The sequence below is a fragment of the Archocentrus centrarchus genome, chromosome 14 (assembly GCF_007364275.1).
Source record: "Archocentrus centrarchus isolate MPI-CPG fArcCen1 chromosome 14, fArcCen1, whole genome shotgun sequence".
NCBI classification, from domain to species: domain Eukaryota; kingdom Metazoa; phylum Chordata; class Actinopteri; order Cichliformes; family Cichlidae; genus Archocentrus; species Archocentrus centrarchus.
Window position 1 is genome coordinate 19,197,488 of NC_044359.1, and position 12,838 is coordinate 19,210,325.

Genomic DNA, 12,838 nt, shown 5'->3' on the forward strand with positions numbered 1-12,838 from the left:
GAAACTATTTCTTCACATGGCTGGATGAATGAGGAACACCAGTGGATTCGGATTTCCCACCGACCTAAAATGGGACCCCCGGATCCACTTTTACAAACGGATCTTGTTTCACAAGCCTGCACTGATGCCACACTCGACCACTAAACAAACAATATGAACAATTCAACCGTGCGGCATTTCTTCATATTTAACACTACACTATAAAAAAGTGCTTCAGATAAGTTTGTGGATACAAAAACAAGTCTGATGTAAACAAAGTTTGAACTGCCAGAGCTCTGTCGAGGCAATGGGTATGGCTGTTTGAGCTGTGAAATTAAAAAACACACAAGAAAACAAACAGTATGTAAAAAAAAAAAAAAAAAAAAAAAAAAAAACCCTTATGAGGGGGAAAAAAAAAAATCCAACAGTGATCATTAAAGTGCATCCCTGGATGTGTTACTCCCACCCCATCCCTTCCCTCCCTCCCCATGCTGACCCCTCAAGTAGAGCTGATGACAAAAACCCAAAAGGCAGACACAGAGGAAACTCTGCTATATGGAGCAAACTGCTGCCCAAAGGACCTACAGAGGACCAGTCTATAAATCCAGTGGCAGTACTTTCAAGAGAAAAAGAAACTAAAAGAGTTTTACACATTACTAAAAACACGGTGGCCACAAGTCATTTCTTCCAGCTTGGCATAGAGGTTTCTATTTCTTTGTAGCGTAGGATAAGTGGTGGCTGCTTACAGACGAGAGGCTTGTTGTAGCAATGACCCTGTCCTCCTCTTCTGACCTGACATCCAATTCCAGGCGATCAGAGGGCAGAGGAAGCTTCACTGATAATGGTAGCCTGTTCTGATGCACACAAATATGAATATAAATGGCAGGTTGGGGAAGTTTCTCAGACACTTTCCATCTTCAGTCCTTATAACCTAGGTTGTCCATGATCAAAAATGTAATGCGCAAGTGCACATCTTTTCTCTCTTTTTTTTTTATTTTTTTTTTTTAGTGTGTGTTGGTGATAAGGTCCAGCATCATCATGGGCACACATGGTTTCATTGTCTCTCACAGTGTCTCTTGTTCAGCAGGGGAATGGTGGGAGTGGGGGTGCTGGTGGAGGGGAGGGAGCAGAGACTGCAGGGGAGACTGGGGGGTGGTGGGAGGGGACTGCTGCAGAGGGCTGAAGTGAGGGGTGGTGTGGGGAGGAGAGGAGCGGTAACAAGAGTAGGCAGAGCTCCCGCTGAGGGTGGTGGTGGGTGAGGCAGGGTGGCCTGCTAGGCCGGTGGGGGAGTCGAGGAGGGGCTGGTTGTAGAAGAAGAATGCACACTGGTGGATGAAGGTCTCGATGATTGTCTGGTAGGTGCGTGTGGCAGTCAGAGCATCCATGGTGGAGAAGTCTGGCCTCATGAGGGTGGGCCAGAAACAGATGGACAAGTTTTCGCTGGTCATCAAGTTCACCCTGCTCAGCTGGCTCACCCTGGGAAAACACAGAATTGATTCATTCTCATACAGTGGGGAAAAAAGCAGATGAACCATGCATGACAGTGATTTAAACAGTAAACAGGGGACTTACTTGAGTAAGTGGCTCATTACATATTTGAAGACGTCATAATTCTCCCTGGGGAACCTCCTCAGGACATCCTTCATGGTATACAGCCTCTGTTCCCTGTCACTGATTTCTGAACAAACACAAAACACAGTTTTTTTGAGACTTCATCACTCAAGGTGATTTAAAGCTACAAGTTCTCTCTACACCGTCAGAAAAATGTTTGTCAAGCCTAAAATGGAACAGCTCTGCCAAAACCTTCCCTCCCCTGTTCCTTTCTAAAGAAATAATCTTTTTATGTTGTAGTAAAGACCCTCCCAGCCCAGCAGTGTTTGCTTACTGAAAGCATCCAGTAGGTCCACCTGCAGAGCACAAGGCACCAGGGGCTCAGGCAGCTCAGAGAAGAAGCTTTTGAGGGCTCCAGCCACAGTGTTTATGGAGAAGTCTTTCTCCACTAGGTCTAAGCTGTGGTCTACACAAGGAGAATGACAGTTAAAGCCCGTCAGTAGTAGTTTACATCAGGAACGAACAATGAGTTCCATGTCACTTTCTTTCAGTAATTCTGCTTATGTTTTGATTAGGCAGGCACATAATTACCCGTCAAACAGCTGGTTCAAACAAAGTACGATGAGCAACTCACCCTGTTCAAACTGCCTCTGCATGCTTTCCATCTCTGACTTGTTGCCGCTTACGCGGTACAAACCCTCTGTATTCAGGCCTGAGGGAAAACGAGCACAGTAGAGAAAAGGGGAAAGACGTGGGTGGGTGTCACAGTGGGAAACAAGCAAAGCACAAACACTTCATCAGCCCCTTTGCAAACAAACACACCAATACAGATGCAGCAGATTAAACAGATGCTGAAGATTAAAGACGCCCTAGTATTAATTTCACAACGCATTACGGTCATTAACAGGTGCACAGGTTTAGGAAATATGACAACAGGCATGTTAAGTTGATTAATCACTAAAATAAATTTCATAAAAGACATTTACCAAAATTACAGAATTAAAACTGATAGATGATCAGTACAGTGAGAATTTCTCTGAAGAAAACTTGAAACCCTATTTAGCATACACGTAAAAGACGGCAGCACAGAATGAGCCATTAATTAACCACAAAAAAAAAAGCACTTACCTGTTGTCTCAATGAAGCGGACACACTTTTCAATGAAGAGAGGGATTGGTCTGTCTGGGGATACCGTACTCGCTAGGGGAACCCCGAAGTAACTGCTCTCCAAGGGCTTGGGAATAGCTGGACGGGGCTTTGGTCTGCTTTTCTGTGGGTGGAGACAGAACTCTTAGCATCTCAAACCGATAATTACATCAAAATGCACATTTACTAAATTGATTTGGATGCTATACATTTTGAAAAATAGCTTTTCACAATAAAAAAACAAACAGTAACAACAAAATAATTAAAAATAGTGGTATACTGCACACCTTGGCTGTCCGTCGTAGGCTCTTCAGAATGTTCCTCTTCTTTGGGTCTTCACTTTCCTCATTTACTAGACTTTCACCTTTAAGGGTCCCAAAGTCATCTTCTTTGGACTTTGGAAGAGCTCCCATCTCATCATCGCTGCCTATGAAGCTTGTGCGAAAGCTGCTGAACTTGCCCAACCGCTTAGAGCGGTCACGGTAAAGACGAGGCTTCACGCCAACTGCTGAGAACTTCCTCCTTCGCTCCAGAGAGCTGCTGTCTGCTTCGCTGTCTGAGCCGTTTCCATTGGAGTGCATCCTGTTGGAGTTGCGGATGGTGATGATTTTTCCTTGTGTGCTGTCATGTGGTACTGAGTAGATGATCTCTTCGTTGCTAGGGCGGGGTTTTGAAACAGCGTCAATGGGTTCGGCGTAGTCTGAGGGATCGTATCCTACATCGCCGCTGGGAACCCAGGTAACAGCAGAGGGCAAGGAACGCCGATGACCTAGTGTGTCGATATACGGGTTACGGCTCACTTTCCGGAAGTCAAAAGTGACGCCTGGTTTAACTCTCACTTGAGGGGGTACTTTGTTGTTCAGTTTGTTCTCAAAGTCCCTGATATCAGATATGACCGAGATGTCACTGGAATCTAAGTCAGGCATGTTGAAGCCGCTACTGTGAGAAGTGAGTGTGCCATCATAGTATGGTGGAGACGGTTCTACATCATCCTCTGAATCCAGGTACATAGTGACAGGACTAGGAGAACTGCAGCGTGGGGAGTAGACATTTTCATTGGTACATGCTTCAGCAACATTATCGTACATGTGCGTGGCCTCCACAATGTTGCGTTTCTCTACTACCTCCATCAGAAAAGGATGGAACATTTCTATCCTGTGGAGGCCTCCCACCACCCCTCCAGATCCACAAACCACACTGCTGAAACGACCCTCAATCTCATGGGCTAGTTCCTCCCCCTGGATCAGCTGTTCACAGGCATAGTCGCTGTCAGTGAGCTCTGCCTGGCTATCTCCCACCGCCAACAGCTGAATTGGGATGATGTCCTGCACCTCGCACAAGAATGCACAAAGGGTCTCCAGAGAGGCTTTTCGGGTGACTGAATACACTGCAATGTAGCCGTGTACTAACCTGCTCTTCCTCAAAGTGAAGGAGGCATGGTATGAGAGCAAAGAGAGCTCTATAGCCAGCTTGTGTCCACCAACGGTCTGCTCCAGCAATACTGAGGTGCCACTATTAGACATGGGTCTGCAGTGCTGATGCATTAAGAAAGGGGACAGGAGCTGCTCAGTGTCATAGGGGTCTCCACACATTAAGCACATGACAATGCGAAGGTCCGCCTCCGGGACTGGCTGAGTGTCTCGGAGACCTGGAGGCTCAGGGAGGAGGGGTGGGGAGCTGCTACTAAAAGACGTGCTCCTCCTAATATCCAGAAGGCCCCTCAGCACCTGGTTTATTTGGGTCTCACTGATATTATGGCCATAGCCCACACCAGGGGAAGCAGGGTCTAAAAAGCTACACTGCAGTCTCCTTGCAACCTGCTGCCCCTGTGTTATCAAGTTTAAGGCAGTGTCTCCACCTATATCAACATATGATCCTACACCTCGTTTAGTGACTAAAAGCAGTGATGTTGGCAGTTGTGCCAGCTGGCTATCCCTTCGGCCTAGAGTTGACTCCCTAAGTCGCTCAAGGCTTTCAACCACATAGGAGAGTGATTCTTTTGAATTATACAAACACAAACATCCATGAGGGGTGAAAGTGGGGGTGTAGAAGGAATTAACCGGAAGACGTACATTTCCATCGATAGGTCGTAGCGTCAACTCATACATCTTCCCATCTAACACATACCAGTCATCATTTGTGCAGAGAGCCCTAATCTCATTGGCAAATTCTCTGGCCAGTCCATCCTTCCCTAGTATAACAAGGTTTATTCTGTCGGCTTTGGTGTCCCCAAAATGAGCTTTCACATCAAAAAAGGGGTAATGCGAGGGGAAACGTGAAGCTAACAGTTGTTCAATCTTAGAGTCTACGCAGTGGGGACTGCTAGGGCAGGTCTCCTTCGTTGGGTGATAGACAAAGTGGATATGCTTTAATACCAAAGCATCTCTTTCAGCAGGAAGCTTTTGTAGTGCCTTGAACCTCTGCTCCTCCCCCAAAACCTCTTGAATTGCCCCCATCTTCTCCTTGCTGGGTTTAGCATCCACTTCAAGCTCATAAAAAAGCTCAGAGTACTCCAGCAAAAGTTCCTGGAAGTCTTCTTTAGCACGGTCAATGATCTCCTTCTGATGCCGATTATAGAGGTCCAGGTACTCTGGCTCTTCAAGCCACTGGTAGAACTCTTCATTCATGATGAAGCTTCGGGCCTCCTCCCAAGGTTTACCAGGTGTAACGAAGGGAGAGGAAGCCAATTTCTGTTTAAACTCCTGTCTCATCTCTGCCCGTTTGCACTCATTGCGCAGATGTTCCAGATGAGCATTAAAGATTTCTTCTGCTTCAGCAGTCTCCAACAGGTCCGATGGGATTCGCTCATCTTCCATGTTATCGATGTGAGATGTATCCTCCCATGGTGAGTCCTCCAGAACAACAAACCAGTGAGTGAAGTGCTGCTTGGACTCGAGGACTTTCTGTACCCCAGACCAGCTGAGCTGATCTATCTCATCCAGGTCAGGCACTAAAGAACTAAGTGCTAAAGGCAGAGTGCTTAAGTATATTTTTCGACGCCTCTCAATATGTTCCTGCTTCAGACGGTAGACATGCTGTTGAAAAAGCTTCTTGCATTTAGCCGTTCCCTCCAAGAAGACATATTCTTTGTACTCCGGGGAGTTGTTCATGCGTCGACTGGTGTTTAACCAGGTTTCGTTGTGATTCTTTACTATACGGTTGATTAGCCATTCATAGCGATCCTTGGCAGAAGCGATCTGCTGACTCTGGAGCTTTAGGGCCTCAAAGTAAGGAATGATCTTGGGCTTGCCCCTGCTCTTGTCAATAAGCTGAACCAAAGTGAGGAAGGCGAGGTCCACATTTATATTTGAACGTGCTGATGTTTCAACTACTGGTAGACTCTTTTTTGTGATAGCAAAGGTATGTGCATCTTTGATGTAGCGCTCTACTCCTTCATCGCATTTGGTGAGAACCAGGACGATGGGCTTCTTAGTCTTGCTCAGCTGACCGTACAGGTTTGTGACAAATTTCAGCTGGTCGTCAAAGTTACGGTTCATACCGCGGCTCACATCGACACAAAGGAGGAAGCCATCAACCTGCAGTTTGCCCTCTGGCATTTGTTTTTGCTCAAAGTCTTGCTCCAGACCCAGCTGATCTGTACAGAAGTACATGAGCTTCTCTGCTGAGGCCAGCTTGGTGGCTGCTGCCCGTTTGATATAGGGCTGCATAGCAGTGCTACGGTGTGGCTGAAACGTCTGGTCATCAATGAATTCTGTTTGCTCCACAACATGCATCCTGCACTCAGGCCCCTCCTCGAGAACCCGTGACACCTCCCCCCAAAACAGGAAGTGATCATTATTAACCACTCGACCCCCAAAGTCGCTGGTGCTTAGTACAGACGTGTGATCCAAGTAGAAGTCATCAGCACTGGGTCGCACAAACCTATTACATAAGCAGGACTTGCCAACCCCACACTGCCCCTTCTCTTTCTCTGTTCCTGACAAACCCACCACAATGAGGTTGTAAATGGGCGACCGCGCATCTTGCTTTTTGGCCATCATAGCCTGCTGACACTCATCCTGCCTTAAACAGGCACTGTATGAAGGAGTTCACTTGAATGTTTGTCCATAAAGTTGCTGATCCACAAAGGAGATCAGATTTCTCTTTTGTCTGCCGGGCTTAAATTATAATAGAGAGCAGCGCAGTGATATGAGCAGAGGGTTCTTTCATTCACTCCTTGCATGAATCAGATCCTGCCAAAAGAAGAAAAAAAAAGAACAAACAAAAAAGAAATCAGACAAACTAAGCATTCAACCAAAAACTCATTTTGAATTAAAGGAGGAAAACAAAACACTGTGAAAGAGAATAATAGGGCAAATACCAGCCCTTCTTCCCCTTAAGCAACTATAATAAAAAAAGAAAATATCATTATGCTACTTTAAGATGTAAAAATCTACTTGTCAGCTTGAATAAGGCCTTTTATTATTTCTATCCTTCTTAATAACAGATCCATCCGTAATAATAACAAAGGCACATTCTAATCTATTTTGTGGTTATTCCCTTTGTTTGACAAGGACTGATGAACCCTTTCAATGGTAAATGCCGTGAAGAATGCATAACACCAACCAATACTGGTTCTCATGATTTTTAATTGATTCTAATTTGTCTGAAATCGCTGCATTAATATTATATACACACACCGGCATCATATCCTGCCACCAGCAAAGCATAATGAAAACAGACAGAATAACAGGAATACCAGTGATACAGTCCCCTTTAGGGGCCAAATACAATCTCAAAAAATCTCATTTTTGCACATTTCATTAACTTTGTGGTGAAATTTCCAACTATTATTCTCTTTGAGGAAATCTCGTACTTGATTGTGCTTCATCGAAACTCTTGAATAATCTTTCATCTACTGACAAATTTATTAATCAACTTATTTCAGTAGTGGTTTCACTGATCTCCAGAATTCCTGTGAGACATCTAATGAGGATCAAAAGATGAAATTAATCCCAGGGGAAACATGTTGGGAGTGGTGCTTTTCTTAAATGACAACCTCAGCTGATCAGTGAGCAGGGTGACAAGCATTAAAATGACTATGGTGAAAGCGCCTCAGTCAACATTCTTCAGCCTAAAGGAAACAGTAGCTACCAGCTGCATCGTCTCTAACAAAATGAATGAAGAGCTTATTGACAGACTCGCTCACACCTACCGTCAATGCCAAAGGACAATGAACTTGCTCACACTTAATGTTACTGCCAATTTTATGGCAATGACTAATGCTTCCATTATCATAGCACTGATCCAATTCTGCTATAACTGTCAGCAGATAATGTAAAGGTGCAAAAAATAAACCGTATACAGAGTCTCATTAATGTGTAATTATATTCCCTGGAGTGAAACATCCTGCCAAAAAAAAAAAAAAAAAATAAAAAAAAAAAAGATGAATTTACAGGGTCATAAAGAAATATTTAACCTGCCATATGAACATGACCACGCATTAGACGCAGATTCGTGGTGAGGTCAATAGCAACCATGGGCAGTCCACAGGGCTCAGCTGAGCTAGGCCTGATACCCAATGAACAGACAAGTTCTTTGCAAATGAGAAAGAAAAAAAAAAAAACAGCCAGCATGCCTTGCCAAAACGCTATCAACAAAACAGCTTACTAAAGCGCCCTTTTAATCAATTTTCTTCACACAACCTACTTATTTATTTTGTTAATGATAAAGATTGTGTACCCTTACATGCTCTGCAAAGGATTAACAGTTAACATGGGCTTGAGGGTGCACAGAGAGGGGTGACCACGCCAGGCCTGCTGTCTACATAATGAAATGGCAGCGCCGAGAGCCGGATAGCCTACCTCCTGCACTCCTACAGACAATCTTTAACGGGAATTTATTTACCCAGCTGTCTCAGGGTGTAGCACTCGGCAGCTTCGCTAGGAAATAGCCAATAAAGAAGAGGGAGCACGTAGGATACATACCATTGCATTTCTCCCCTTTCTCCTCCCGCATCTGTCAGGCCAGCTCTTGCCGCAGCCCTCGCCGCCTGATGTGCATAAGCAGCCGCAGAATACACCGTGGGTCGGAACTATTCACACATAATACCGATATCACTACAATTTGTGCGATGAGCTCATCTGAATACAATATTCTTCACCCATGTCTGGATTTCTCGTGTTTTGCACTACTGTTTTGAGTGAAATTAAACACGGGAAAGGCAAGAAATAAATATCCCGAACAATAGAACAATCCGATTTTTGCTCTTGCAACGCCTTTCCCCCGTGCGAAATTCAGACGTATAAAAAAATCTGCTTAGTCGTCTTCTCCCCGGTTCACCACGTTGCTTTTCCAATAATTATTCTGTCCATTGTTGTGCCCACATAATGCTGGGCCGGTCGCGCACACGAAGAAAAGGGTGAGTTTGATGCAATCGCCGGCGGTGTTTCGCTTAAGAAATGCCTTCTGCTGCGACACAAACCGCTCATGTCCCGATCAATTTATGAGCAGATTGCGTGTGTGAAAGTGGTATTTCTGTCAGCTTTCCGATAATGGCGGCGGCCCTCCTCCCCGGACCTAGTTCTCCTCTTCTTTTCTTTGGGAAAACGGAGCTGTGGAGACGGAGGGAGCGAAGAGAGGGACTCACCCAGCGGCGCCCTCACACAACTGCAGCAGGTCAGTGCTCTCTGCTGCTAGCTCGCCACACTGCTGCGGAGCTCGTTACTCTGAAGTAATCGATTCCTCGGTATCCACAGTCCGAGTAACGCCACATTTCTTCAACAGTCGCCGGAGCGTGGCTATTTGAAGTAAATCGTTTAGCAGTAGACTGCATAAAGAGTGCGGCTGCATCTTCTACGAACTTTGTGTGTCTAACTCTGGTTTAATGTCAGGTAACTGTTTTGTAATGAGCTTGCAACAATGCTACACAAAGTTGTTGTAAGCTAGCTTGAAGATTGAAACCTTCAGCCAGAGCATAAAGTCTGTTTATATAAGGATAACCCACTCTTAAGTGAAGACTTTTAACTATATAAACCATAACGTAATGTACTACTGGTTAGTAAATTTTTGTAAATATTTTTTGTATGAGTCTAGCTGTCACAGTAAGGCAAACCTTTTGGAAAAGCTAACATTGCATACCCATTTCAAAATGCACTCATTTTACTTTTTAAATACAACACAAGCAAATACCAATACAAACACAAATTAAAATGTTACCTTAACAAAAATGTACTTTACATATTTTTATTTCATTGTAGTTTTGGAAGTATACAACATCAGTAAGTTTGGGTTACTTAGGTATTAGCTTCATATAAGCCAATTAAAGTGGTTTTTCACACCTGTATTATTTTTGTAACACAGTGAACCCATGCCATGTTCACACCATCACATTAAATAAATCAAATACATGAGAACTAACTGAAATTATGTTCTGTACTCACAAAACTAATTAAAATAAAAAATATAGAGGTGATGCCCTTAGTTTTAGTCTTTCTTCAGTGTGTGTGTGTGTTTTTTTTGTGTGTGTGTGTCTTAAAATGCCTTTATGACATGAAGTATTGTGTTTATATTTTACTACCTATTCGGAATTTTTAAAATCTTGTCCATGACACAATAACTCCTACATTTTAATAAGAATGCAAGTTAAAGTTTAAATGTATTTAATAAAACCTAAACTGGAACTAAATATTATTATCACACAGTAAAACCTGAACTGAAACTAGCAAACTCATAATGGAAATGACCAAAAATAAACAGATGTGAAAGTAAAAAAGTCTAAGTTAAATAAAAATCAGACTAATGAACAAATAAACGATAATCTGCTGTGGATTGACTTTCACAGTTGTGGAAAGGTTTGTTTGAGTGTGCCTGCACTCTGGTCTGTGCAGACACTGCTGTCTTATTGTTATATGTGCAGGTATTTCAAGCAGGCCATATTTTAAATTAATACTTCTTTATTTGACATGGTTCTGTGGTTTTTCTGTGTTTATACAAAATTCAGCTTATTCTCCTGTTTGTGTGTGCAGGCCAGCGTCTGCTGCAAGTCTAAGTTCCCACCCCCCTCCCCCCAAAAATACCATTGAACTAGAGTACTGTTAATATCACAATGCACAACATAACTGGATGAGAGCATGGATAGGACCAGTAGGAATGTAACTTTGTACATGTACTTGACTATTCAATAAAGTTCAAATTTAACATACACTGCTCAAAAAATTAAGCTTCTGGGATATTGATCTGGTCAGTTAAGTAGCAGAGGGGGTTGTTAATCAGTTTTAGCTGCTTTGGTGTTAATTAACAACAGGTGCACTGAAGGAAGAACAATGAGACAACCCCCAAAACAGGAAAAGGTTTGCTGAAGAAGAAGTTGGCTTCCTCTCCCTTCATCACACCTGGTAAATCTTGGGAGGAAGCCTGAAGCTTTATCGTGAATGAAGAGTTCTGTCAGTGGCTTGAAGAGTCAGAGTACCTGGACCTCTATAATCGGCATCAGAAGGAGATCATTGACTGTGCTAAAGAAGACTTCCAGGAGACAGGCAGTTACTCTAGGGAGCTGGTTCACCCTGAGCACATGTGACAGACATGAAACGGTATGGAGAAGCCGTGGAGAACGTTACGCTGCCTGTAACATCATCCAGCATGACCAGTTTGGTGGTGGGTCAGTGATGGTCTGGGGAGGTATATCCACAGATCTCTACACACTAGGCAATGGCACCCTGACTTCCTCTTGGTATCAGGATGAAATCCTTATACCCGTTGTCAGACCCTACGCTGGTGCAGTGCGTGTTGGGTTCCTCCTGGTACACGACAATGCCCGGCCTCATGTGGTGAAAGTATGCAGGCAGTTCCTGGAGGATGAAGGAATTGATACCACTGACTGGCCCCCACACTCACCTGACCTAAATCTAAATGCCCTGGTCCAGATCTGGGAGGAGATCCCCCAGGACAGCATCCATTGTCTCATTAGGAGCGTGCCCTGATGTTGTCAGACATGCATACAAACACTTGGGGGCCATACAAACTACTGAGCACCATTTTGAGTTGCCGCAATGAACTTTCCAGTAAAATAGATTAGCCTTGAATTCAGCCCTCTGTAGTTTGATCATTTTCATTTCAATGTGGTGTCCTTTAGTTCCTAACACATTATCCAGTCTGTATCAGTATAGATATCCAGCATGATTTTTTTCCCATTGAGATCTGATGTGTTTTCAAATCATTTGCCCAACACAAAATTATGTTCAAATTCTTGTGCAGAACCACTCTCTATGTAATAAATTTTTAATAGGACACAGGGCTGCACATGAACCTGAAAATTGTTCTCAGTGTTTTCTACGCCATTTTCTACACTTTTATTATTTAATCAGTTTATTTGTAATTAAACATTCTGATTTCCTGTGGGTCTTCGCTGTCTTGTTTTTGCTTTTCCCCATGCCATCCTGTTTTAAAAATCCGGGAAGCTGCCCTGCTCTTGATCCTAACTGAGACTGAAGGTCAGACCTAGACTCCATGCGTTAACTATATTTAACCTTTCTCCAGATCATGTCACTTCAGTGGTGGAGCTGTTTTGCACTTTCAGCTCACATGCCCACTTAACACAGCCACCTCCCCCAGGCAATGCTGACTTAACTCTTTGCTAGGTTCCTGGAATATTTAACTTGTTTGAAATAAGCTGCACTATTTACATTTGTCATAAATACTGTTCATTGCAAACACCCCCAGTAAAGTGCCAAAGTAAGCAGAGACTAGAAAGATCTGGTAATGCAGAGTCATTAAGTTTCCCAAAAATGCAAAACATCATTTTAAATAAAATTGTGTTGCAGTACAGGAAGCTTGTACAGTAAGTCCCTATATTAAATACTCATATGCTGGTCTCTTCTGTACAATACAGGTACACCACAGCTCTTCCACCTTTGACAGAGGCTGGCTTCAGTCACCTGTGTCATATCTCATTACCTTTGGCAAGCAGTTAACTTTAGTGTTGCCGCCTCCTAGTGGATTTAGAGGCTGTAAATGGCCTGACGTGTCCATTTTCTTTGCAGGAAAGACTTCCTTTGGTCACAGATTTTTAGCCTTTAACAAGATTTCAGCCTTTTTTGTCCTGCGTACCTTTGCTTTCCTGTAATTCTATCTGTTTAGATTCTGCAAGTCTGGTCAGGAGTGCATTTGGTCCTGGCTGCTGCAGAAAAGAAATCCAGCAAAGTCTGCAAGCATCGCCTGGAGC

The 12,838-nt window shown here is 43.6% G+C and overlaps 1 protein-coding gene across 1 annotated transcript; it reads right to left on the minus strand.

The window, feature by feature from the left end:
• Nucleotides 1–429: 429 nt before the first annotated feature.
• Nucleotides 430–9,268, minus strand: arhgap35b (Rho GTPase activating protein 35b). Its single transcript, XM_030747069.1, has 7 exons — nucleotides 8,604–9,268; nucleotides 2,964–6,869; nucleotides 2,659–2,800; nucleotides 2,165–2,242; nucleotides 1,865–1,996; nucleotides 1,552–1,657; nucleotides 430–1,455 (listed from the first exon to the last, which is right to left on the minus strand). The coding sequence occupies exons 2-7, from the start codon at nucleotides 6,675–6,677 to the stop codon at nucleotides 1,044–1,046; spliced, it is 4,584 nt and encodes a 1,527-aa protein (XP_030602929.1). The 5' UTR covers nucleotides 6,678–6,869; nucleotides 8,604–9,268; the 3' UTR covers nucleotides 430–1,043.
• Between the last annotated feature and the right edge of the window lie 3,570 nt (nucleotides 9,269–12,838).